The sequence below is a fragment of the Eupeodes corollae genome, chromosome 3 (genome assembly GCF_945859685.1).
Source record: "Eupeodes corollae chromosome 3, idEupCoro1.1, whole genome shotgun sequence".
Classification (NCBI taxonomy): domain Eukaryota; kingdom Metazoa; phylum Arthropoda; class Insecta; order Diptera; family Syrphidae; genus Eupeodes; species Eupeodes corollae.
In genome coordinates this window covers 88,320,794-88,346,876 of record NC_079149.1, presented here as the reverse complement: position 1 = coordinate 88,346,876, position 26,083 = coordinate 88,320,794, and the positions used below count along the sequence as shown (strand labels likewise).

At 32.2% G+C, this 26,083-nt stretch overlaps 2 protein-coding genes and 2 non-coding genes across 7 annotated transcripts in view; 2 read left to right on the top strand and 2 right to left on the bottom strand.

Annotated features, from left to right (window-relative positions):
* Positions 1–15,854, bottom strand: part of LOC129948874 (alpha-N-acetylgalactosaminidase) — a 107,907-nt gene extending 92,053 nt beyond the window's left edge. Inside the window, exon 1 of the mRNA XM_056060014.1 lies at positions 15,836–15,854. The gene's annotated coding sequence lies outside the window, so the exon portion shown is untranslated. The remainder of the gene's footprint in view (positions 1–15,835) is intronic.
* LOC129948873 (6-phosphofructo-2-kinase/fructose-2,6-bisphosphatase-like) overlaps positions 1–26,083 on the top strand; it is a 210,986-nt gene that overhangs the window by 163,352 nt on the left and 21,551 nt on the right. For 3 of the 4 annotated variants that reach the window (XM_056060005.1, XM_056060007.1, XM_056060008.1), the window contains one exon: positions 24,560–24,712. In XM_056060005.1, coding sequence (XP_055915980.1) covers positions 24,560–24,712 — 153 coding nt within the window. Of the gene's footprint in view, positions 1–16,551; positions 17,151–24,559; positions 24,713–26,083 lie in introns of those variants that run through there. The other variant, XM_056060006.1, reaches the window with a different exon arrangement.
* On the bottom strand, positions 24,780–24,851 carry Trnac-gca (transfer RNA cysteine (anticodon GCA)). Its single transcript has one exon. It is a non-coding gene; the product is annotated as a tRNA-Cys (tRNA).
* Positions 25,014–25,085, top strand: Trnac-gca (transfer RNA cysteine (anticodon GCA)). The gene has a single exon. It is a non-coding gene; the product is annotated as a tRNA-Cys (tRNA).

Below are 26,083 nucleotides of genomic sequence, written 5' to 3'. Positions count from 1 at the left end.
CTGATCCCTGTCCCTCATGTTTCTCAAAAACACAAAAAACAACCATATTTGTACAACTTTTAGTGGTAACCACAACAAAATTAAAGCTAATGTAATTAAATATAGATCTCACATAATAATAGTGCCCCTGCATTCAAATAATTTGTTTATATCAACAACAACAAAAAAAATATAAAAATATAAAACCCAAAAAAGTCAAAGTCAAAAATTCACACAAATTTATTTCAAATTACACTCCAAATGATCTAAGGTCTGAATTGAATTCAAACAAATCAACGCGAGATTTCTCACACAGCTTTTCAAAGTTTCAATTCTTAATCTAGTCGGACACGAAACGCGTGAAAATCTGTTCAATTTAAATACAATTATCGTTTTGAAGACAACATTCGAGGTCATCCCACGGGCTTAAAACAAAATTCAAGAAAGCAAAAGACTTACAGATTGCATTAAACAAAGCTTGGAAGAAAAAGACTTTACACTTTACTGCCTACAGATATATGATTGTCATTGAGTGTGCATGGTGTCTTGATGGTTACTTTTGTCAGTCGTTTTGATGGGATACTATATTCTAACCTATGACCTTTAGGTGCTCAGCATTAAGCTAAAGAACATACAATACTCGAAAGCATTTGAATCAATTTTAAATTCGTGTGAATTCTTCTCAGTTTCTTCGCATTGTGGTTTTAACACATTTACATTCAATTAAATTACTTAAATGGTTTTCGTTTTAAAGTATCCATTTTGAAATAAAACCTTTATTTCCTACAAACAGTCTTCTAAGGTTAATTTTTGAATTTATTTTACTTTGCTATAGTTATGAACCAAGAACAATGAAAAGATTCAAATGTGACCATAAGGAGTTTAGGTTTTAATACCTTTTACTCTTACTTAATATTCAATTTGATATCTACCTTAAGACTTACTTAGTCAGTCTTGAATTATTGAACAATATATAGTGAAAAAGTCAAAGTTTAAAACAACAAAATTGTGAGACGTTAACTGAAAACTGAAAAGAAATCCAAAACGAGGTTAACATGATGAGTTATTTACTTTGTCAAAGAGAACCGTACGAAAGGTGTAATTTTGAAAGTAATAAAAGTTTATCTGATCACCAATGTGTATTTACAAAACAAACATCTTCTCTAATTAGTTTCGGGGCTATCATCTGAAAGCCAACTTACAATTGCTAGTTTATCTTTTTTGTTTAATTGTTTTTTTTTTAAGTACACATCTTTGTATGAAGAGAAACTAGGAAATGTTTACTTGAGTAAACGTTTTTGAGATGGATGAGATTTTGGGTATGTAGGTCATCAGGCTATCATCAGATTAAGACATATAAGGTGATTTTTTTTTCTTTTCGGAAGTATACATTTGTTTATGGTTAAGGAGAGGAAATGTTTGCGTTACATGAATTTTAATGAAATAAAGGTAAAGACAATAAAACAGCATCTTATCAACGGCGGACTCAAATTTTTAACCGGAAGGGAGGGGGGTTTGTGAAGCACTTAACATGTAGACGAATTTTTGTGCACTCCTTAAAAATGTTCCTTAAAGTTTTGTAAATTAGGCTGAAAAAATGATTATAAATCTAAATCTTATGTTTACTTACTTTTAAGGGCTAAAGTGAAAATTTTGGTTATTACCAAGGCATGCTAGTAACTAATTTGGATTTCCCCCTACAAACGAAAGCATTCCAAAGATTTCAACAGTTATTTATGCCCTATTTAAGAGCTGGTTTATGCCCTATTTAAGAGCTGGTTTGGGTGCGTTCCATGTAGAAATGTTAGAAATTATTCCAGACATTCTTGAAAAGAACGTCTGTCGATTTGTCTTGCTTAAAAGTTTGTAGGATGGGGTTAAAAAAGTTGTAAGTTCAATTATTCTTAGAAATTTTAAAATTACCAAAAATATTGGCTTCAAACTTATTTTATTTCACAGAAAATATTGTTTTCGATATTCAGTAATTTTTATATAAAAATCCAACAATCCGTTTTTTCATAAAAAATAGTACGCAAATTTGGTAAAAATTGATACGAGTACATATAGACAAACTTTTAAGCAAGACTAATCGACAGATGGGATGGGAAGTTATCAGTGTGGGTCGCATCCCACCCTCTTTTTTTTAAGATCAAAACTAATAGTGGCCCCGTACATTTTTTTTTGGGAAAAAAATGAAAATTCGATTTTTTTCAAAAACAAACCGATAGATTTTTATTAAATTTTGTCTAAAATTTTATTTTTTAACTTGGGTTCTTATAATAAGAAAAACATATTTTAGTATTGCTCAGGAAAAGTACCGCTCATAGAACCGTTATTTTGTTTTTTAATTTTCGCAGCAACTTTTGAATCGAAAATGGCATTTATATCTTTGAAGCCAAACTTATTTTACAGGTATACAGGAGCAAGTTCGAGCGACCCAGTCGTGCATTTTATTTTATAAAGAAATAGTGGAAAACAAATTTTTACCAAGCATTTCTCAAATTTTTACAAATTGGATGAATAAAATTAGTTTGAGAGATATCAAAAACCAAACATCAATTTTTACCAAATTTGAGTACTATGTATTTCTTATAGACTTTATTTTTTTTATAAAAAAAAAAGTTCTGAATATCGAAACAATATTTTCTGTGAAACAAAATAAATTGAAGACAATATTTTTAATTTTTGAAAAGCTATTGAAATCGAAAGCAATTTTTACCAATTTTTAGCATTGTATTTTTGTAAGGTTTTTATTTTTTGTAAAAAAAACTGTAAATTTTATTTTTCTCAAAATGTTACTGAATGTTGAGAACAACATTTTTTGAAAGATAAATGTATTTTAAAGCCAATATCTTAAAGTTTTGAAAAGATATTTGAGCCGAAAGTCAATTTTACCAACTTTTATTATTTTTTTTGTTTAGGTCCTTATTTTTTGTAAAAAAATTGTTAATTCATTTTTTTTTTCAAAATTAGTCCTAATGTTGAAAACAATATTTCTTATAAGTAAAAATAAGTTGGAAGGCATAATCTAAAATTTTTGAAAAGATATTTGAGTCGAAAATTTTAACCATTTTTTGTTAAATTTTTTTGTAGGTTTTTAATTTTTTGTAAAAAAAACTGCCAATTCGATTTTTTCAAAATTTTACTGAATATTGACAACAATATTTTTAAAAAGATAAAAGTAGTTTAAATCCAATATCTCAAATTTTTGAAAGATATTTGAGCCGAAATACAAATTTTACCAACTTTGAGTAATGTTTTTTTTTTAGGTTTTTATTTTTTATAAAAAAAACTTTCAATTCGATTTTTCTCAAAACTTTACCAGATGTTAAAAACGTTATTTTTCGTTACACAAAATTGTTTTGGAGATGAAATCATTTTGTATTCGTAAAATTTTCGATGTCAGTTTTATCGATTTATAAAAAAGCCGTTAATTGGATTTTTTTCAAAAAATATATTTGTTTGGTATTACGTTACAATATATCATATTAAATTTAATTCAAGTCTCTAGCGTTTTTGGTTCGTAAGACATTTAGGGTTAACCAAAATTTTCACTTTTTTTAACTACTATGGTAAAAAAAACTACTCACGCAATTTTCTTGAAAGCCCTTTCTGCATCTTTCTACATTATTGTCCGTATAACAAAATTTAATAGAAGTCAATATCTCTTCTAGTTCTTGAGTTATGGACGACGAAAAAAACGTCGCGAACGTACGGACGTACGGACATACAGACACGGACGTATGGAAGAAGAATTTGTTGACTTCTTTTAGGCCTATTTTAACTGATTTTAAAAGACAAGTTCTAAAAAATTAATGTTTTGCGTGAACCTTTTGAAAATGTTTTGCTCACAAATAATAAGATAGAATCGAAGACGAGGTTCAGGAATTGAAAGCCAAGTTTAGTTTGTGTTAGACAAATAATTCTGTTTTCTCAGAATACAATTTCAGATAGACTGTCTCCTATTCAAGGATTCTTTGAGATTTTGAACTTTAAGATTGCTCTTCCTCCTTGTAAAAAAAGTTAAGCCATCAAGTAAGAATTTAAAATTTTTGATTTCTAGTTTAAAATTATACTTATAACGAAGTGCAAAAGTTTTAGGAAATCAGTTCAATGATTTTTAAAACTCTTTAAAAGTTTTGAAAGCTCGGATAAACAATAAAAGTGACTATGTACGAACATAATACATTAATTTCAAAATTTATAAATTTAAAAAAATGCTCATTTTCAAATAAAATTTGCAACAATGGCGCATGTTAATATCCGGAAGTACAATTTCTTTACTTTCAAAATGGTGTTAGCATATCCTTATGCTCATGCTTTTCAGTTCATTTATCATCGCACATCTTAAATAATTGTTAACTTTCAAAATCGCAAAAACTATACAAAGCATTTCAAGTTACTCTTTGGATGCAAAAACTTGTTTAACTGTCGCCTAACTTTTACGATTTATTAAGTTGTGAAGCTTATAAAAGAAACTCTTTAAAACACTTGGAGTCTTTCAGTTTTAAATTAAAATAATTACATTGTTTCTTTTAAATTAATATTTATAGTTTTTTCTCAATAAACTAAAAGTAATAACATATTATATTCAATAAATAAATAAATAACCTAAAGACAAAACAAAAAGAGTCAAATGAAAAATGAATCCCGCCTTAGGTGAATGTGATGGGGAAAGTTTTGCACCGAAGAAGTAGAGTTTTCAAGTTCAATTGATTTTTAATAAACTATGCGTGCGTCTTTTATGTTTTAACCACACAAAGTCCATAATCTTAATCATACTATTCCATACCTTTTATAATATAAAAGTCGCAATCACATAAAGTCCAGTTGAGCTCAGCTTGTTTGACAAAAAAGAAAAACTGTTTGGGGGTAAGTAGTTTGTCCACTGAACTCGATCGTGACCAAGTGCCTTAACTTACCATTAGAAAATGTTTGCAGCCTTGTGGTGGTTTTGTTTGTAATTGTATATTTCTATATAGCATCATTAATATTATTACGATTAAATTAACTAACAAATAGAATTCTTACTACAGGATACAATTATTTTACAACCAAAAAAAAAAACAAAAGTAATTTTCTTGGACCTAAATAAATTGATAATGATCTCCGGCTTTTTTTATTTTACTTTCAACCGAAAGTAAAAGCTTGTTTCATTGAGATCATTGATTCTACAAGACTCTTCTAAAAAAAAGTGTATTTAGCCTAAGGTGATGATTTCAGAGCTTATGGTGAAGACTGGAAACGTATAATAGGTACATAATCGGATAAGAAAGGAGATAATGAGGAGTAATGCCAATTTTTTTTTATTCGATTTATTTAGAGGGAAAAGTTGGTACAATTTATTAATGTAGGTAAAAGGTAAACGTGATGGTGTGTAATTAAATTTAGATTAAAAGTGTAATTTTTTTTTTTGATCTTGTGGAAAATGATTATTGTAGGAAGTGCCAAAAACCTTTACTTTTTAATCTATATGTTATCTGAAAAAACAACACATTCAAAAATTATGTCAAATCGCATGATGGTAAAATGGTAAAAATAATAAAATATGTATTGAATGGAAAAATATATCAAACGTGTTTTCAGTTTTGTTTTGTCATGAATTACGATGAGCTGTTTCCTTTTATCTGGAGAACTCGCTGTTTCCTTTTATCTAAAACTATCACAGCAAGGTTTGAACGACTGTTTCATAAACTGGATATCCTCATATTTGCAAGATAGACGTTATGGTGTTAGATTTTTTATTGAGTGTTTAAATTCATTTATTGTGAATTCTAGTGTCCCCCAGGGTAGTCACCTTGGTCCTATTCTATTTGTTTTATTTATAAATGACTTGGTTTCGATCATACGAAATTCATCTGTCCTAATATATTCTGATGACATTAAATTTTTAAAAGAAATTAACTCCACATTTGACTGTCTTCTCTTGCAAGAAGATTTAATATTATTCAGGGAATTGTGCAATAATAATCGTCTTGTTTTCAATGTTAACGAATGTACAACCATGATTTAGATTTCTTTCATATTCTCAAAAACAAAATGCATACCTTAGTTCTTTTCATCTAATGTAAACGGCACATACATTTATTTAATTGAACGCACCCCATAACATTCACACACTGAATGCATCCACTTCACAATTTATTGACAGATTGCTCAACATCTCCAAATCATCACATCTCAAGATCATAATTGTATAAATAAAATGGACATGTCAGAGTGTTGGAGTTCTACTTTTTCGTTCCGTGTCACTCTGGCATAATCAACGACAGCAAGCTGAACAAGCCTAAACTCATTTTGGCATCTGACAGATACTGTCGTTAATATTTCATTGTTGTTCTTCTGATTTCAACGCGTTGCATCACATGAACTTCATTTCAGTATTCTAAACTTTTATTTTCTTTACTATATTATTAAAGTTATATTTGTATTTATAAATAAAATCGGTTTGGTATTATTATTCTTTTTCGGTTTATCCACTTGCGTAGATTTAATACACTTCAATACTCTAATAATTACCATAAAAATAGTTTAAATAAATATTGTTTTCAAAATTTAAGTTAGTTCGTTAATAACTTCATGTTACTTCCTCAGAGCTCAACTGCAGCTACTGAGACGAAAATTTCTTGAATTAACTTTGATAAAAACGAAAGGCAGACTTAATTTGTATACCATTAATTTGTATACCATTAATAATAATGCTGCCCAAAGAGTTTCAAGATGACAAAAATAACCATAGCGTTTGGTCTGCAAAAACATTTTTTTAAATTACTTTTATATGAATTTTATTTAACGATAGTATTCGATCTCCTGAAATAATGTTAACAAATTGTGATCTTAAAAAAAAAATGGTTGGGGTGCGACCCACACTAATAACTTCCCATTCCGTCTGCCTATTTCTCTTGCTTAAAAGGTTTGTAGGCTTTAGTGATTTTCTAAAAAAGTTGTTAGTTTAATTATTCTAAAAAACATATTAAAAATTACCAACAATATTTTGAGTATGATGAAACAGTTTAATTTTAAATTTTTAAGTCGAAAACCAATTTTCACTGAATTTTCGTAGCATTTGCGTACTATTTATTGTAGATTTTAATATTTTATAAAAAAACAGACTGTTTTATTTTTATGCAAAATTTACGGAATGTGTCAACAATATTTTCTGTGAGATATAATACTTGAGTTGAAGTAATTTTTTACCAAGTTTTACTATTGTTTTTTTAAGGTTTTTAATTTTTGTAAAAAAAATGTCAATTCGACTTTCTCAAAGTTTTACCAGACGTCAAAAACGTTATTCTTCCCGAACACACGCACGCCAAACATCTCTCTACAAATCTTTTACTTTGACTCTAGGAACCTTGAAAGTTCGGAATGTCAAAATTTTCAATTCAACAAATCGGACCGATTACAATAACTTTCTTTGGGAAGTTAAAAGCCATTGCGGGCACACATTATGTTGCTCCTTTTTTGGTACGATTGACCAATTTTAGTTTCAGCTTTGGTCATGAAATTTTTTGGCAACCGTGACCCTTAAGTTCAAGAACAAAACTTTTTTCTCTCTCTCCAATTTTTAAGTTTTGTTGACTTCCTTTTGATCAAAATATTTGCAAAGATTTGACACAAAACACTTATTTTTTAGAATTTGTCTTCTATGATCAGGTCCAATCTACAAGTTAGTAGAATGAAAATGATAGTGATAAAGAATTAAAAAAAGCTAAGGAAAGTTCTTTATATTAAATTCTAGGAAAAAAAGGATCTAATTTTTCTGCCAAACTTTCTTATTTTCTGGCTTCTTGTAAATATATTTTTGTAGCCTCTTTCGCATTTATATTAATGGCAACAAGAAAAGAAAATATTATTTTTGGAAAAAGCTAGGTTTTAACACAATTTTTAACATTTATTCATGAAATGCACTCAAAACCCCTCTATACTTGTATTTAAGCTCATACCTTGCGGGACATTTTTGTGTTCTATTTTGGCCCTTGAAATATTTAAATGTAAGGTTAAGATACACAATATGTTGTTTAATGTTTTGTTAGGCTCCTCAGGCTCCTTTACAGAACAATAAAGAACATTTTTTAAGCGGTGTTCAAGAACTCGTCTTTATGTTAAGTAATTAAAAGTCCGTCCTTGAAGCTGCCTATATGCTAAGTTGTAATTCCACAACGGATATAACTCCGCTTATAACTATAAATCTGTCAGAAACTAACGCACTCTTATTCCAAGAGATTATCTAAAATATAAGTTTTTCCTTAAATTTTTAGACAAAGTTTCAACTGTCAACATAAAAAATTAATTTCATTGGGCAGATTCAGGCAACATAAGGCTCTTAATTTACAGTCAACTTCATTCTTTGAACGTAAATTTTGACCAAAGCAACTAGTTAGTTTTTCAAGTGTCACGAAAATTATATTCAGAACTTTACTTTACAAACCTATACTTCAAGTTCATAGTTTAAAAACTACCAAAACCATTATTGACTACAGAACACTTTAAGGCAATCTACAAGTTCACCACGACTTATATTTTGTATTGTAAAGAAGTATTACTTATTTTTTTTCCAAATTGACAAGACACAATTTTATAGAAAACATTGAATGCAGTTGTACAGAAAATTAATAAAACATAGAGTAATAAAGTTCAGCTTTCACTTGAATGCAAAAAACATGATCAACTGTCATTAAGACAGAAGAAGACTTGACTTGATAGATTTTTCTTGACTATCTTTCCAGTCAACTTTCCATTAAAGTTGCCTTAATTGGAATGTAATTTTTTGGCAGCTGGCCAATCGGATACTAGAAACTTGCCTAACTTTCAAGTCCCTTATGTAGTCTGAAGGTGCAAATGATTTGTTCATTGCATTCAGAGCTTCATTGTTGTGTCATTTTAAAGAGTACTGAATACAACCAATGTCAAGCGCGTAAGATGACAGTAAATGTTTGCATAAACAAATTTCAAAACAACTCAAATTTTGGGTGAATTGTTTACTTTTTCAAAGGTGAATAATTACAAAATAGTTAAATATTTGATTTGTTCATTAAAAAAAATAAAACTCATTTTAATATTCAAATGGCAAAACACCTAATAAATGGTCGCCTTTGTTTGGTTGTCTAAGAACTAGTTGTTAAATAGTAGTTCAATATTTGTTATACATTGTTGAACATATTAGTATCTGACGTCATAAAATGATTTCGAAGAAGCAATCAGTTAGCTGAACACTAAGCCATTTATAACAGAAAACGGATTCGAGTACATTTTGTCAATAAGAAATCAGTAAGGCAATACAAGTATAAGCCCATTCCTTTTAAATCTTAATTATTTTCTTGCTACCATAAACCATTAGTTTTGAATTAAGGCCGCTTTGGTTTGTGAACTTTAAAGATTATGAAACTTTTAAAAAATTCAAAACGTTTTAAAATCTAAAAAAAGAGGCTGGGATGCGACCCACATTGATAACTATCCATCCCGACTGTCGATTTGTCTTGCTTAAAAGTTTGTAGGTTTTCGTGGTGGGTTATAAAAAAGTTGTCCGTTTAGTTATTCTTAAAAAATTTAAAATTAGATTTTATTTTTGTATAAAAAAAACGGACTGTTGGATTTTTATTTAAAAAAAAAACTACTTAATATTGAAAACAATATTTTCTGTGAAATAAAACAAGTTTGAAGACAATAAATTAAATTAAATTTTTGAAAATCTATTTGAGTCGAAAGTAAATTTTTACTAAGTTTTACTATTGTTTTTTGTTAGATTTTTATTTTTAGTAAAAAAACTGTCAATTCGATTTTTCTCAAAATGTTACTGAATGTTGAAAACAATATTTTTTAAAAGATGAAAGTAGTTTAAATTCAATATCTCAAAGATTTGAAAAGATATTTGAGTCGAAATTCTATTTTTACCAACTTTGAGTAATGTTTTTTTTTAGGTTTTTGTTTTATATAAAAAAACTGTCAATTCGATTTTTTTCAAAATTTTACCAGATGTTAAAAACGTTATTTTTCGTTGCACAAAATTGTTTTAGTGATAAAATCATTTTGTATGCGTAAAATTTTTGAGGTGACAAATTTTTGCACCCATTACAATAACTTCCTATGGGAAGTTAAAAATAAAGAAACAGTAAGCATCATGATTTAGACTGCTAATTGTTAATTGCATAAAGTTTTCCAATATGACGGTTTATTTCAAATTTAATTCTCAATACTGAAAAAACACTTTAAGAAATGTATGCATTTTAAAATTTAAAATCAATTAGAAGTTTTACACTGGTTGACAAGGTTTTCTTACTGGTAAAAAAATTGCACTTTTCCCAAACGTTTTGATGGCCTTAATTTTAATCCGACGTCAGAATTTATATATCACGTCAGGTTTTTAATAAATTCCATTATGAAGCTATTTAAATTTATGGAGTAGCTTTTTTTTCAATTAAATCTGTTATGGTTTTCCAAAGCTCGAGTTATTTATATTATTTCATATAATATTCGAAAAAAAAACTTAAAAAGTTGTCGATTTCACCTGTCTTACAAAAATCTAAAAAAAACACTAAACAATTTTTGCTTAAATGGTTTTCAACAGAAAACCGTAAAACGGTGTGAAAGTACTTTTATTTCTGGTTACGAATCTATTGTCTAAATAATTCTATTTAAATTTTTTTTGAAGTATATTAAAACATTTTTGAAACTTGAGCAAATAGTTAAAATTAAAGTTTGGTTTGGAAATCATCACTATAATTAAAATCCAAGACCTTTTTTTCCAAAACTATGAAAGTGTGAAAATAAAGTCTCATGAGTGATGAGTGTTTTCAAAATCTAAATAAGGCACTAAGAAGATTTAAATTGTATCTAGAAGACAGATATTTAAACTTTTCTATGAGCGATACCTTTCCGGAGCAATTTTTTTTTTATATTGTACGCGGACTTAAGGTGATATGAATAACCTTATAATGATTATACACAGTGCGAGTAATTAGGAATGGAGGATAGGATTTGAAAGGAGATACCAATACACATTGGTTTTGAATGCCTGCATATTGTAATGATTGGGAAATATTGAGTCTGGTAAAGCATTCCACATTCGTGTAGTGCGACTAAAAAAAGAATCTCTGAACTTTACAGTTCGAATGAAATTGGGCTCAAGGGTAAACTGATGGGCATTCCTAAAAGAACGAGTATTACGGTTGAATTGTTTGAGGGGAGGAATGCAACTGGCTATTTCATTAGAGCATTGCTTATGGAAGTAGCGATAGAATAATGAGACCTTACGACGGTGCTCGAGAGATGCAAAAGTTTCAGTTAGACAATGGTCACCTATCATTTTTAGAGCTCTCTTTTGAATTCTGTCTAAGAGACTCAAGTGGATTATAGGAGCACTTGCCCAAATATGGGAATTGTACTCAAGTTTTTTACGAATATAGGCTTTATAAATTATAGCCAGATCGGAAAACCTAAACACTTAGCAGCATTTTTGGCGACGTCAAATATGTGATCACTCCACAACAAGTGGTTTGTAATGCACATACCTAGGACTGATAGTACCACTCATGGATAGTGGCATTGGGGGAGGGTTACGCTTTTGCGACAGTAGACAGCATTGAGTTTTCGAAGCATTAAATTCTACACGGTTTTTGATTCCCCATTGAACAATGCTGTCAAGATCTCAATTTAATGAGCTTATCATACGCTGCCGTTGGTAGTCCACATCCGAAGAACAAGGATGAGAATCTAAAAACGAATATGAAAAGCTGAGGGTACTGTCATCCACGAAACAATTTAGTGGGTTAGAAGTTTCAGACAAAAGATCATTTATAAAAATGAGGAAGAGCGTCGGAGACAAAACGGAAGCCCTGGGGCACACCAGCGTTTATTTTTTGAATATCAGATTTGAACCCGTCCAATATTACTTGAATTGAACGGTCCGAAAGGTAATTTCTATCTATGCACGCATTTTCGATAAGAGAGCTTGATGTCAAACTCTATCAAATGCTTTTGAAATATCAAGTGCAATAATCTTACTTTCTCCAAAACGATGTAAAGATTTGTTCCACTGTTCGGTGAGATAAACCATGAGATCACCAGTGGACCTATTGCAACGAAAGCCATACTGCCGGTCATTAAGAAGCTTTCGTTCTTCAAGATATTTCTTAAGCTGAAAATTGATCAGCGTTTCCATGACCTTGGAAAGAAGGGATCTAAGTGCAATTGTAAGTTGGATGGTGAGGATTATTCGCCTTTTTTAGGGACAGGCAGGACAAATGCAGTTTTCCATCCACTCGGAAAGAGACCTGTAGAATAGGACAGTTGGAAAAGCTACGCAGTGGTTTTGCCAGCGTTGAAGAACACCTCTTCAGAACAATTGCGGGGATACTATCCGGGCCAGCGGATTTGTGAATGTCAAGATTTTTAAGTACTCTAGTAACTGAACGAGTGCGAAAGAAGATTCGTCCCATAGAATCGTTAACGCCTTCAAGAACAGGCGGGGTCATGTCACTCACTGTCACTGGCAGCATCGAATTAACAGCAAACTGTGCTGCAAGCAAATTGGCTTTATCAATCGAGCTTACATTAAGGAGTGTCATTGGAAACAAGCGTCGGAACCGACGAAGACATAGTGTTACGCACATATTTTACGAATGACCAGAAATTTTTACTACCATTGGGACATTGTAGTATTTTTTGCCACAATTTCTGGTCATGCAAAAATTTAATGCGTCGTATATGTCCGTTACAGGTCTTTCTAGCTTGTTTGAACTTATTCCGGTTTTCCTCAGTTGGGTTGGCTTTGTAATTCCGGAAACTTACATTTTTGATCCTAATAACCTCTTTACAGCTCGAATCAAAATCGGCATAAAATTTCTCATTCCGCAAAGAATTAAGTTTGTAATCATATCTGCACTGAAACCCACGTCACTATCGAGGAAGCATAGTGACCAGTTAAAGTTCCTGAAGAATTCATTGAGACCGTCCCAGTTGGCTTTCTCATATTGCCAAACGGTTCTCGTAGGGGTTTTAACTTTAACTGGCGTTTTTTGGCATGAGAAATTTGCAGATATGACATAATGGTCTCATGTGCCTAGAGGCGATAATACACTGACAGTATATTTATTAGGATCAGAAGTAAGAAACAAGTCTAGAGTATTGGCGGATTGACCTGCAACGTCAGGAATCCGAGTTGGCTCATCAACTAACTGAGTCAGGTGGTTTAACTCAGCAAAAATCTCGACATACCTTCCTTCGGATGTTGTCTGACCCGAATAACGCAGCCACAAAGAATTGTGTACATTGAAATCGCCGTAACAACGATCTCACTGCGCGGAAAATGTGATACAATTCTCTGGATAGAGTCGGACAGCGCATCGAATTCTATTGAAGACGAATTACTATCCAAACTTGGGCTGCGATAAATAAAACAAGTATGAATGATCCGTCTTTGAACAGTACATTTGAACCATGTATAATTAAAATTTATATTAGTACATTGGCCATACTGTGGTAGAAGCTGGTAGGCAACATCATTACGGACGTAAACGGCTATAGACCATGGTGAGAAAAGAATAATGGCACTAAGCTATAACCATGAAGGTTAAAGTCCGTATGATCGGTATTTTCGCCAACCTGGGTATCACTTAGTGCCAGAACAGCTGGCCTGTTTAAAACAGTATGGACGTATACAGAACACAAATTTTTTTCGTATTTGACAGATCACGCGGGATTTCAGACATGGTGTCAAAGAGAAAGATGCTCAGTATGCTTTGACATTTCATCATGAATAGACTTACTAACGAGCAACGCTTGCAAATCATTGAATTTTATTACCAAAATCAGTGTTCGGTTCGAAATATGTTTCGCGCTTTACGTCCGATTTATGGTCTACATAATCGACCAAGTGAGCAAACAATTAATGCGATTGTGACCAAGTTTCGCACTCAGTTTACTTTATTGGACATTAAACCAACCACACGAATGCGTACAGAAGAGAATATTGCGTCTGTTTCTGAGAGTGTTGCTGAAGACCGTGAAATGTCGATTCGTCGCCGTTCGCAGCAATTGGGTTTGTGTTATTCGACCACATGGAAGATTTTACGCAAAGATCTTGGTGTAAAACCGTATAAAATACAGCTCGTGCAAGAACTGAAGCCGAACGATCTGCCACAACGTCGAATTTTCAGTGAATGGGCCCTAGAAAAGTTGGCAGAAAATCCGCTTTTTTATCGACAAATTTTGTTCAGCGATGAGGCTCATTTCTGGTTGAATGGCTACGTAAATAAGCAAAATTGCCGCATTTGGAGTGAAGAGCAACCAGAAGCCGTTCAAGAACTGCCCATGCATCCCGAAAAATGCACTGTTTGGTGTGGTTTGTACGCTGGTGGAATCATTGGACCGTATTTTTTCAAAGATGCTGTTGGACGCAACGTTACGGTGAATGGCGATCGCTATCGTTCAATGCTAACAAACTTTTTATTGCCAAAAATGGAAGAACTGAACTTGGTTGACATGTGGTTTCAACAAGATGGCGCTACATGCCACACAGCTCGCGATTCTATGGCGATTTTGAGGGAAAACTTCGAAGAACAATTCATCTCAAGGAATGGACCGGTAAGTTGGCCACCAAGATCATGCGATTTGACGCCTTTAGACTATTTTTTGTGGGGCTACGTCAAGTCTAAAGTCTACACAAATAAGCCAGCAACTATTCCAGCTTTGGAAGACAACATTTCCGAAGAAATTCGGGCTATTCCGGCCGAAATGCTCGAAAAAGTTACCCAAAATTGGACTTTCCGAATGGACCACCTAAGACGCAGCCGCGGTCAACATTTAAATGAAATTATCTTCAAAAAGTAAATGTCATGGACCAATCTAACGTTTCAAATAAAGAATCGATGAGATTTTGCAAATTTTATGCGTTTTTTTTTTAAAAAGTTCTCAAGCTCTTAAAAAATCACCGTTTATTTAAGTGGCTATAAGCTATAGAAAACAAATCTTAACAGAGTTTATTTGATTTGAAAATATTGTGAACTATGAACGTGTACACTGTACACATCATGTTGAAAACGGGTATTTTTTAAACTTTAGCAAATAGTTAAAATAAAAGTTTGGTTTCGAACTTAGCACTAAAATTTAAATCCAAAACATTTTTGAAAAACTATGAAAGTATTGAATTCAAGGCTATCTCAAAAAAGAGTCAAATAGGAGAGAATAAAGACTCATGACTTATGAGTATTTTCAAAATCTAAGTAAGATACTAAAATAATTTAAATTGTATTTAGAAGACAAATATTTGAATTTTTGCAAAATCATCATACAATTTATTGATATCAGATATTTTCAGTTGAATCTAAGCCTTAAAAATCCTGTTTTTGATTTTATTAGCATTTTTGAAGCGACATATTTTAAAAACCCGATGTGGTAGAAAAATTTAAAGGTGAGATTTGAATTTAATCCTTTAAAAAAGTCTTGTTTGGTTTGTGCAACAGAAATAAAATGCAATTTTGTTGATATTTTTATACAAATAAACAATTTTTGAATAAAAAACAATGAAAGAAATGTATTATCCTCACTCTTTTGACACCCCAGGTACACTTATACCGGCTTAAAAAAAGTCCTTCCGTATTTAATTGTTAACGATTCAAACTCAATATATGTAAACCTTTAAAGTCGTACAGACTAATGTCGCTTTGTTTTTGAAAAAGATTAATATAATTTGTTGAATATGCGATTAACTAAAGCATAAAATATTGTTTATAAAAATATCGCAGCTGTTTACTTATCGGCAAACTCACAAAACAAACTTCAGAACTTCTGGCAACACTTGAGGAGCTTATAGTTTTCTATTTAAACACCTTAAAGTATACTTGTATATTGAACTTACTTTTAATTGCAATATTTATTTTGTTTTTCTATTCTAATTTTAATTGTGTAAAAGTTTTAAAATACACTCAATTAAAAAAAATTGTTTCCTAATTTCTCTATATTCAAATATAAACTAAAAGCTTTTCTTGTTGTGTGCAAAAAATTGTGGAAAACAACAAGAAAACAAATGAAAAATAACTAATTATTCTTGCGCACGCTCTTTGAAAGTGACAGTCGTATTTTTTAATGGCGGATTTGTATTTTTGGACGATTCTGTTTCGCCAACGAAACGAAAAGTTCATTCTTTCACCTTTCATTTCAAGCCTTCGATAGCCATAGCCCCATAGCCTTAGCGATAGCTGAACTGAAAGTAAACAAAAGTATAAACGTCATCGTTATGTTATTTTCTCTGCCTATTACCTTTGCTAAGGTAATTTCCCTTTCATTCATTCACAATGTTTTGCCATTGAGGCTTTGAAATTAAAAAGGGGAGAGTAAGGGTGCTCTTTCTTGCCTTTTCGTTTTGATTTTCTTTTCAAATAATTAGGTAGGCAGTAACTTAGTGTTTCCTGGGTTACAGCAAAGTGCGTGAAAAGCCGAAAAGCTTTCCCCTTGTTTAGTTTAACCGCGCTTTTCAAGCATAAAGCTAATATACCTTTGCCTATATCTGACATCTCTAAAGGTTTTAGCGCAATTGAGACTTTTGTGTTGTGTTGTCATCATTCGGATTCGGCATTTCCACTAAAATCAGAATTATTACACTCGTGTGCGAAAATCGAAATCAAAACAAAGGAAACAAACAAACGCTTTTCGGTTGGGGAAAATTTTGGAAAATCAGGGATATTCACAATGGCGCGGGCGTTGCTTTTGACAGAACACCGAAACCGACGACAGAAGTTCGCAAGTGTCAAGTAGATTGCATTTACCTATCACATTGACTGATTCCGGGTCATTGTAATAGGACGCAAGTCAGTGTTTGAGGAAAACTCAAAATATCAAAGTGTTTTCTTATTATTGTCTTATCTTAACTTAATATTCTATTTAAAAAAATAAAGAAAATTCATGGGGGTTCTAAGAATTCTTATTGACAAGAAAACATCTATGGAGTTTTGTGCATTTATTTATACTTAATTTGTTGTTAAGTTTATGTTTTCGTTAATTTGTTTTTGTGAATATTATTTTATATTCTTGAGAGAGAAAGTCTTTTTGTGTGAAAATGTCAGAAAGTGAAGACACAAGTGAAATTAATTCGCCACTTAAGAATCGAGAGCAGTTGACTGAACTGGAGGAGGAATACAACGAAGTCAAAAACTACGAGGACGCTAAGGGAAATGGTAAATAATAGTTCCTATGTACATAAACAAGAGGAAATAAAATCTTTTTAAGTAAGTGTAGGAGAAAGTTGTTACCTGTCAGATAGAAGATATAGGGAAGTAAACAAAGGACATCTGAAGGGTATTGATGTCGTTATGATGGAGGATGTTTATTTTGAAGGTTCCATGATTTTCTAGAGCATGGGTTAAAGGTGTGTTTGGATTTGGGAGAATTTGTATTGTTTACTGTTTACATTCTTTTCTTGACTTAAGTCTTTCATATTGTTCAGAATAATATTGTTTTCATTTTCAAATTGTTAATAGGTAAACAAAATAATTTGGAACTTATCCCACCGTGTTGCGAAGTATAACATCTTATTTGCAAGTAATTTATCTGAAAACGTAAACAGCTTTAGGTTATTTGTTGAAAATATTTAAAAATATTATGAAATTATTTAGTAAATTTAAATAAACTGAGAAAATTAATGTTGATTATCGAAAAGTTGACACAAAATCTGGGAATAATTTGACATAACCTCCATAACGTGTAAAACAAACAAATTTTAATTCACAACAAGTGACTTCCTTGATTTTGGATATATCTCTTCTCGTCAAGATATTAAAGTCATTAGAAAACTAATTCAGAGTCTTTTGACTTATTCAAAGAAATTGTTTCTTTTTCTGTAGTTTTTGTCAGGAAGAAGACTAAATACATTTAAAAAAAAAGAGGCTGGGATGTGACTCACACTGATAACATAAACAATTTATCAGTTGAATTATTCTTAAAGGTTTTAAAACAACGAATAATATTTGAAATAATATTTTTAATTTTTGAAAAGCTATTTGAGTCGAAAGTAAATTTTTACCAAGTTTTAGTATTGTCGTTTTTTAGATTTTTATTTGTTGTAAAAAAACTGTCAATTAGATTTTTCTCAAAATTTTACTGAATGATGACAACAATATATAAACGGTGATTTTTTAAGAGCTTGAGAACTTTAAAAAAAAACGCATAAAATTTGCAAAATCTCATCGATTCTTTATTTGAAACGTTAGATTGGTCCATGACATTTACTTTTTGAAGATAATTTCATTTAAATGTTGACCGCGGCTGCGTCTTAGGTGGTCCATTCGGAAAGTCCAATTTTGGGTAACTTTTTCGAGCATTTCGGCCGGAATAGCCCGAATTTCTTCGGAAATGTTGTCTTCCAAAGCTGGAATAGGTGCTGGCTTATTTGTGTAGACTTTAGACTTGACGTAGCCCCACAAAAAATAGTCTAAAGGAGTCAAATCGCATGATCTCGGTGGCCAACTTACCGGTCCATTCCTTGAGATGAATTGTTCTTCGAAGTTTTCCCTCAAAATGGCCATAGAATCGCGAGCTGTGTGGCATGTAGCGCCATCTTGTTGAAACCAGATGTCATCCAAGTTCATTTCTTCCATTTTTGGCAACAAAAAGTTTGTTAGCATTGAACGATAGCGATCGCCATTCATCGTAACGTTGCGTCGAACAGCATCTTTGAAAAAATACGGTCCAATGATTCCACCAGCGTACAAACCACACCAAACAGTGCATTTTTCGGGATGCATGGGCAGTTCTTGAACGGCTTCTGGTTGCTCTTCACTCCAAATGCGGCAATTTTGCTTATTTACATAGCCATTCAACCAGAAAAGAGCCTCATCGCTGAACACAATTTGTCGATAAAAAAGCGGATTTTCTGCCAACTTTTCTAGGGCCCATTCACTGAAAATTCGACGTTGTGGCAGATCGTTCGGCTTCAGTTCTTGCACGAGCTGTATTTTATACGGTTTTACACCAAGATCTTTGCGTAAAACCTTGTTTGCTCACTTGGTCGATTATGTAGACCATAAATCGGACGTAAAGCGCGAAACACATTTCGAACCGAACACTGATTTTGGTAATAAAATTCAATGATTTGCAAGCGTTGCTCGTTAGTAAGTCTATTCATGATGAAATGTCAAAGCATACTGAGCATCTTTCTCCTTGACACCATGTCTGAAATCCCGCGTGATCTGTCAAATACTAGTGCATGAAAATCCTAACCTCAAAAAAATCACCCTTTATATATATTTGAAAAAGATAAAAGTATTTTAAAGCCAATATCTCAAGGTTTTGAAAAGAAATTTGAGTCAAAAATTAATTTTTGTTTAAGTTTTTATCTTTTATAAAAAACTGTCAATCAGATTTTTGTCAAAATTTTTCAGAATGTTGAAAACAATATTTCTTATAAGTAAAAATCAGTTGGAAGCCATAATCCCAGTTTTTAAAAGATATTTGAGCCGAAAATCAAATTTTTTTAACTTTTGTTAAATTTTTTTTAAGTGTTTATTTTTTGTGAAAAAAAACTGTCGATTAGATTTTTCTCAAACTTTTAGTGAATGTTAAAAACAATATTTTCTAAAAGATAAAAGTAGTTTAAAATGTTTTAAAGATATTTGAGTCGAAAATCCATTTTTACCAACTTTTATTAATTTTTTGCTTAAATTTTTTTTTTTTAAACTGTTAATTCGATTTTTCTCAAAATTTTTCCGAATGTTGAAAACAATAGATTTTATAAGTTAAAATTAGTTTGAAGCCATAATCTCAAAGTTTTGAAAAGACATCATTAACCCATTAACACTCAAAGGTATTTAAAATAAAAAATATTTGTTTTTTATAGTATTTTATGTTTATTAAGGTGAAAGTTAAGATATATTAAAAAAAAAATATACAAAAAAATTGTATTTAAGAGTTATGGGGGTGTCTTTTTTTTAGTACATTGGGGTCATGCAACCCTATTAATTTTCATTAACATGAAAATGTTTAAAACACCCTTTTCCAATACATAGTGTTACATTCGACATTTCACAGCACCATTTCGATTTTAAAAAACATTGGCGACATCTTAGTTGATTTGAAAGTTTTTTGGGAAAGTGGTACCCTTGGCTCTTCACAATGCTTCACTTGACTGTGAGTCTAGGTTGTCCTTGGTTCAAAGTATGAACCGGAGGTAATGTAGTGTTATTGATCTCGTGAATTCTAGTAGATCGCCTTTGTAGCTGTTTGCTAGCTTGTGGAGCCTCCAGGCATTGGACGTAGTAGACGAGATCATGGCTGTGAATAGGTTCCACCACCACTTTTTGCCTCTTATTTCAATGGAGTAAGTGTTGATGAACTGGTCATGCAGATCAACACAACCCATGTTCGTGTTGTAGTTTTTGAAAAGAAGTGGCTGAGGAATATTGACTTTCTTCTGCTCATCCCTGCTCCACCGTTTGACATTTTCAAGAGGTTCGATCTGGTCGTAGTTCGTGGCCATCGTTACGATGCTATTGTCCTTCCATTTGACAAAAAGCAATTCATTTCTCTTATCAAATTGGTGGTCAAAAGTTCCCCTTTTCTACTTTTGAAATTCTTTACAAGAAGGAAGAGGACATTTTTTTAACCGATTATCCCGAGCTGTTCCGGTTGCTCTAAATTTGTTTTCTTTTAAAATTTTCATTAGGCTATAACTAGTAAAAAAGTTATCGAAATAAATAACATGGTCACTTGGATAGTCAACATTCCTTAGAAGGTCGAGAACCACTCTAGACCCCAATGGTAGGGCTTTCAATTTAGACCTTACGTGTTTAGCTCCGCAATATGTATCGAATTCATACATGTAGCCGCCTTTGCTGCAAAGCATCCAATTTTTGAAACCAAATCTTACAGGCTTCCCTCTTATAAATTGCTTAGAAGAATGTCGACCGAAATACTTCACCATTGATTCGTCTATAGATAAATGCTCATGAATATATCCCCACTTTTAAAACTTTTGGCACAAAAGTTTACTGAGCGGACGGAGTTTTGCCATTTTATCGTTCATGTCAAGGGTATGATTATCAGCAAAATGAATGAATCGTTTTATTTCTTGAAATCTGTTCTTGGATTCCAATAAAAATTTGTAAGTCTTCATCATTGAACTAAAAGCTGTTTTTATTTTTTTGGCCTGCATACACCATTGTTTGATTTACGATAAGTTGCCTTACCTCGACATCAAACAGTTTTTCAAAGACTTGAACTTCGTTGCGGCCAACTAAATCAGCTGCTTTGGATTCTAGCCAAATAATTCGTTGTTAGATTTATTCCATCTGTTGACGTAATTGACTTTGTCCATAACGGTGGAGCAATTGACTTTCTAATCTCAGACAATGGAATATCATCTTCGATGTCAAATTCACCGTCGACTTGGGCTACATAAGATTTCACAAAAATCTCAACCTCACCTGGAACATCTTATGGCAACCCTATTGTCTTTAAGTTATCTTCATCGATATTGAAGAAACAAACTTTATTGATGGAAATGGAAGCGAAACTAAGAATATTTTAAAATGCTTTGCGCAAAACGACAATGCAACACACGCCTACTTCGATAATAAAAAGAGGCTGGGATGCGACCCACACTGATAACTTCCCATCCCGTCTGTCGATTTGTCTTGCTTAAAAGTTTGTCTATATGTATTTTTACCAAATTTGCCCACTATTTTTTGTAGATTTTATTTTTTATGAAAAAAACAGACTGTTGGATTTTTATATAAAAATTACTGAATATTGAAAACAATATTTTCTCTGAAATAAAATAAGTTTGAAGCCAATATTTTTAATTTTTGAAAAGCTATTTGAGCCGAAAGTAAATTTTTAAAAAGTTTTAGTGGGTATTGTTTTTTTTAGAGTTTTATTTTTTGTAAAAAACTGTCAATTCGATTTTTTTCAAAATTTATTGAATGTTGACAACAAGATGTTTTGAAGGATAAAAGTAAATTGAAGCCAATATCTCAAAGTTTTAAAGAGATATTTGAGTCGAAAATCAATTTTTACCAACTTTTATTAATTTTTTTGTTCAGGTTTTGATTTTTTATAAAAAATACTGTCAATTCGATTTTTCTCAAAAATTTACCAGGTGTTAAAAACGTTTTATTTTTTGTTGCACAAAATTGGTTTGGAGATAAAATCATTTTGTATTCGTAAATTTTTCGAGGTGACAATTTTTTTAGTTTTTTTGATTTATTTATGATTTTATAAACCGTTGATTTGATTTTCTTCCAAAAATATACTGATTTGGTATCACGTTACAATATATGATATAAAATTTAATTCAAGTCTCTAGCGTCATTGGTTCGTAAGATATTTAGGGTTAACCAAAATTTGCACCTTTTTTAACCTGCTTTGGTAAAAAAAAACCACCCACGCAATTCTCTTGAGAGCCCTTTCTACATCTTTCTGCCTTATTATCTGTATAACAAAATTTCTTTGAAGTCGATATCTCTTCTGGTTCTTGAGCTATGAAAGACGAAAAAAACAAAAAACACAGACATCTTTCTAAAAATCTTTTATATCTACTCTAAGTACCTTGAAACGTCGAGAAATGTCAAAATTTTCAATTTGACAAATCGGACCCATTGGAATAACTTCCTATGGGAAGTTCAAAATATAAACTGAGAAGCCCACACATCACAATTAAAGCAGAACATGTTATCTGTTACTCGAAACATTTTTATGTTATGACCATTTTGCTCAAAATCCTTGTTGGTAACAATATACTACGGACTCTTACCCTCGAAGCTGCAATATGGTTTATCTTGTTAGGGAGGCACTTATTGCAATACACTTGAACCTCTTGTTTTGTCTTAAAAGCATTTAATAAGAATTATCTGCAAGGAACAGATTTATCAGCACATGGCCTTTATTAAAAAAATCTTCATATCTTACCGCTAAAACTACTTTATTTTTATAAAGTACTTAACATTTTCTTTACGCTTAGTGGTTTTACTTCCGCAATTCGAAGCTCAAATTTGTACAGCTTGAGGTTAAATGGCAAATTTTTAGTTAAAGTTCAAACCTCTAACAAAATCCACTACTCGAATTTTTTCAATGCCATAGCACCTAAACTTTTTCATAAACTGCCTCACAATATTCGACTTTTAAACGAACGGAGCCTCTACTTGAAAAAAGTCAAAATATGGCTCTTTTCAATGGCACCGATTCTTTTGAAGTATTTTTCAACCAATTTTTGACACATATTAAGCGGTTACTCAGCCATAACTTGACGTATGTTGGTTTTCAAGTGCTTAGGAGTTAAAGGTTTATTAGCACCAACACGGTCTTTCGCGTAGCCCTAGAAAAAAAAAGTCCATCGGTGTCAAATCGCATGATCTTGTTGGCCAATTCCTATCGCCACGACGAGAAATTACGCGACCAGGAAATGTCTCTAGCAATAAAGCCATATTCGCTAGTGTTGTGTGGCACCATCTTGTTGAAACTACATACTCTCCGAGTCGTATTCTTTAATAGCAAGCACACAAAAAGTTGGTTACGATATGACCATAATGCTCCGAATTGACGGTGACAGTCGTTCCATCGTCGTATTCGAAGAAGTAATGGCTGAAACACAAACACGCTTTATCTTCGGCTTCGCCTGACGTTTACGAGTTCAGCCATAGGAATTCAATGCATGCTGTCACAATGGAGCTTTGACTTCACGTTCCGTTTGACAATCGTAAGGAAAAGAACGTAATGTGACTCCAAACCGAAGCTCTAGTTCAATTATCTGAACATATGCTTTGTCTGACAGCTCAACAGCTTTAAAAAAAATGTCAACAAACAAAATATTTGCTCTTTGGATGGATGAAATAATAGAAATGTCATTCAAAGCAACCTCGAAGCAAGGCCATCGTAACGCAGACGGAATCGACATATTCGGGTCTTCGGCAAGACTTTCACTTCTCAGTAGTACTATCGAAACGATGATGCATAGCCCTTACTATATCTATAACCAATCCAGTCTCTTCAAATTTCTTGACAATCTTTCCAATTGTTTGCGTTGTTAGACGACTCCTCTAGAAGCACGATATGTGGCTATGGCAGAATCCAAATTTTTCTAGAAGGATTCAACAGTTAGTATTTGTTCCGATGTGATAGCTAAGCGATCCATTTCCGTAAATGTAAGACCTCTTTAACTGAAAACTAAAATTGGTTTATTAACTTAGTTCGACAGATGTCGAATTCCAGCCCTATACTTTTGAAACCACAAAATGGATAACCCGTTATAAAATTTCGTTTTTATTGTTAATATTTGGATTTAATTTCAATAATGTTTTTGCCAAAACGGGTGTTGGAGGACTTTCTTATCTATTTTAGGCAATGCTTGCATTATGAACCTCTAGGAGGCTCTATACAAATTTCTGTTGTCCTACGACTGTTTGAAAATTTTGGACCATAAAAGCATGGAAATGCTAAATTTTCAAATCTTAAAATTGGAAATACCATACTATACCAGGTTTTGAAAAATAGGTCTAATCTGACTGAGCTTTGTTCATCACCAAATTCCCCTAAAGATAATATAGATTTCTATACATACACTCAAATAATTTTGTGTCTTTTGTTTTCATTACAGACCTTGGAGTCGGTAACTTTGTTAAAACCGTGACACCATGTCCATTACGAGCACCTCTCGTCGTTACAATCGTTGGACTACCATGTCGCGGCAAATCATTTGCTGCCCACAAAATTGCTCGCCATCTTAGCTGGAAAGGTGAAATGGCTAAAGGTAAGTTAATATAAAATTTAAAAAAAAAATATTCGTCAAAAATGAAAGTAACAAAATTAAATCTTTAAGGGGACACCCGGGTTTGAACCGGGGACCTCTCGATCTGCAGTCGAATGCTCTACCACTGAGCTATATCCCCACTTAAAATTCTTATGGCAAAGTTCTTTCTTGAAAGTGTGTCGTATATTCTTATACTACATTAAATTGAAAGAACTTTAAAAGAAAAGAATCAAAAGTAAGATAAGATAAGATGTGTTTAAAAAAATATTAAATTGTGTAATTGAAGGCGGAGAAAAATATGGGGGATATAGCTCAGTGGTAGAGCATTCGACTGCAGATCGAGAGGTCCCCGGTTCAAACCCGGGTGTCCCCTTTGTGTAAAACATTCATTTTGCAAATTAATATTTCACTAAATGTTTGGACTTTTAAGTTCTTAACTGATACATTCTTGAATTAATGCATACCTATCTATAGCCTGTAATAATACATCTAGTAAGGATGCAAAGCTATACCGTCATTTTTATATTAGAGGGTGATATAATATTTGACATTCTGAAAAGCTTTTTTCTCAGCCTTAGGACAGGTTCAGACATCATAAGGGGTTTCATTTCCAGTTAATTGTATTATTCGGACGTTAATTTTGACCAAGGTAACTAAAGGGTGATTTTTTGAGGTTAGGATTTTCATGCATTAGTATTTGACAGATCACGAGGGATTTCAGACATGGTGTCAAAGAGAAAGATGCTCAGTATGCTTTGACATTTCATCATGAATAGACTTACTAACGAGCAACGCTTGCAAATCATTGAATTTTATTACCAAAATCAGTGTTCGGTTCGAAATGTGTTTCGCGCTTTACGTCCGATTTATGGTCTACATAATCGACCAAGTGAGCAAACAATTAATGCGATTGTGACCAAGTTTCGCACTCAGTTTACTTTATTGGACATTAAACCAACCACACGAATGCGTACAGTGCGTACAGAAGAGAATATTGCGTCTGTTTCTGAGAGTGTTGCTGAAGACCGTGAAATGTCGATTCGTCCCCGTTCGCAGCCATTGGGTTTGTGTTATTCGATGGAAGATTTTACGCAAAGATCTTGGTGTAAAACCGTATAAAATACAGCTCGTGCAAGAACTGAAGCCGAACGATCTGCCACAACGTCGAATTTTCAGTGAATGGGCCCTAGAAAAGTTGGCAGAAAATCCGCTTTTTTATCGACAAATTTTGTTCAGCGATGAGGCTCATTTCTGGTTGAATGGCTACGTAAATAAGCAAAATTGCCGCATTTGGAGTGAAGAGCAACCAGAAGCCGTTCAAGAACTGCCCATGCATCCCGAAAAATGCACTGTTTGGTGTGGTTTGTACGC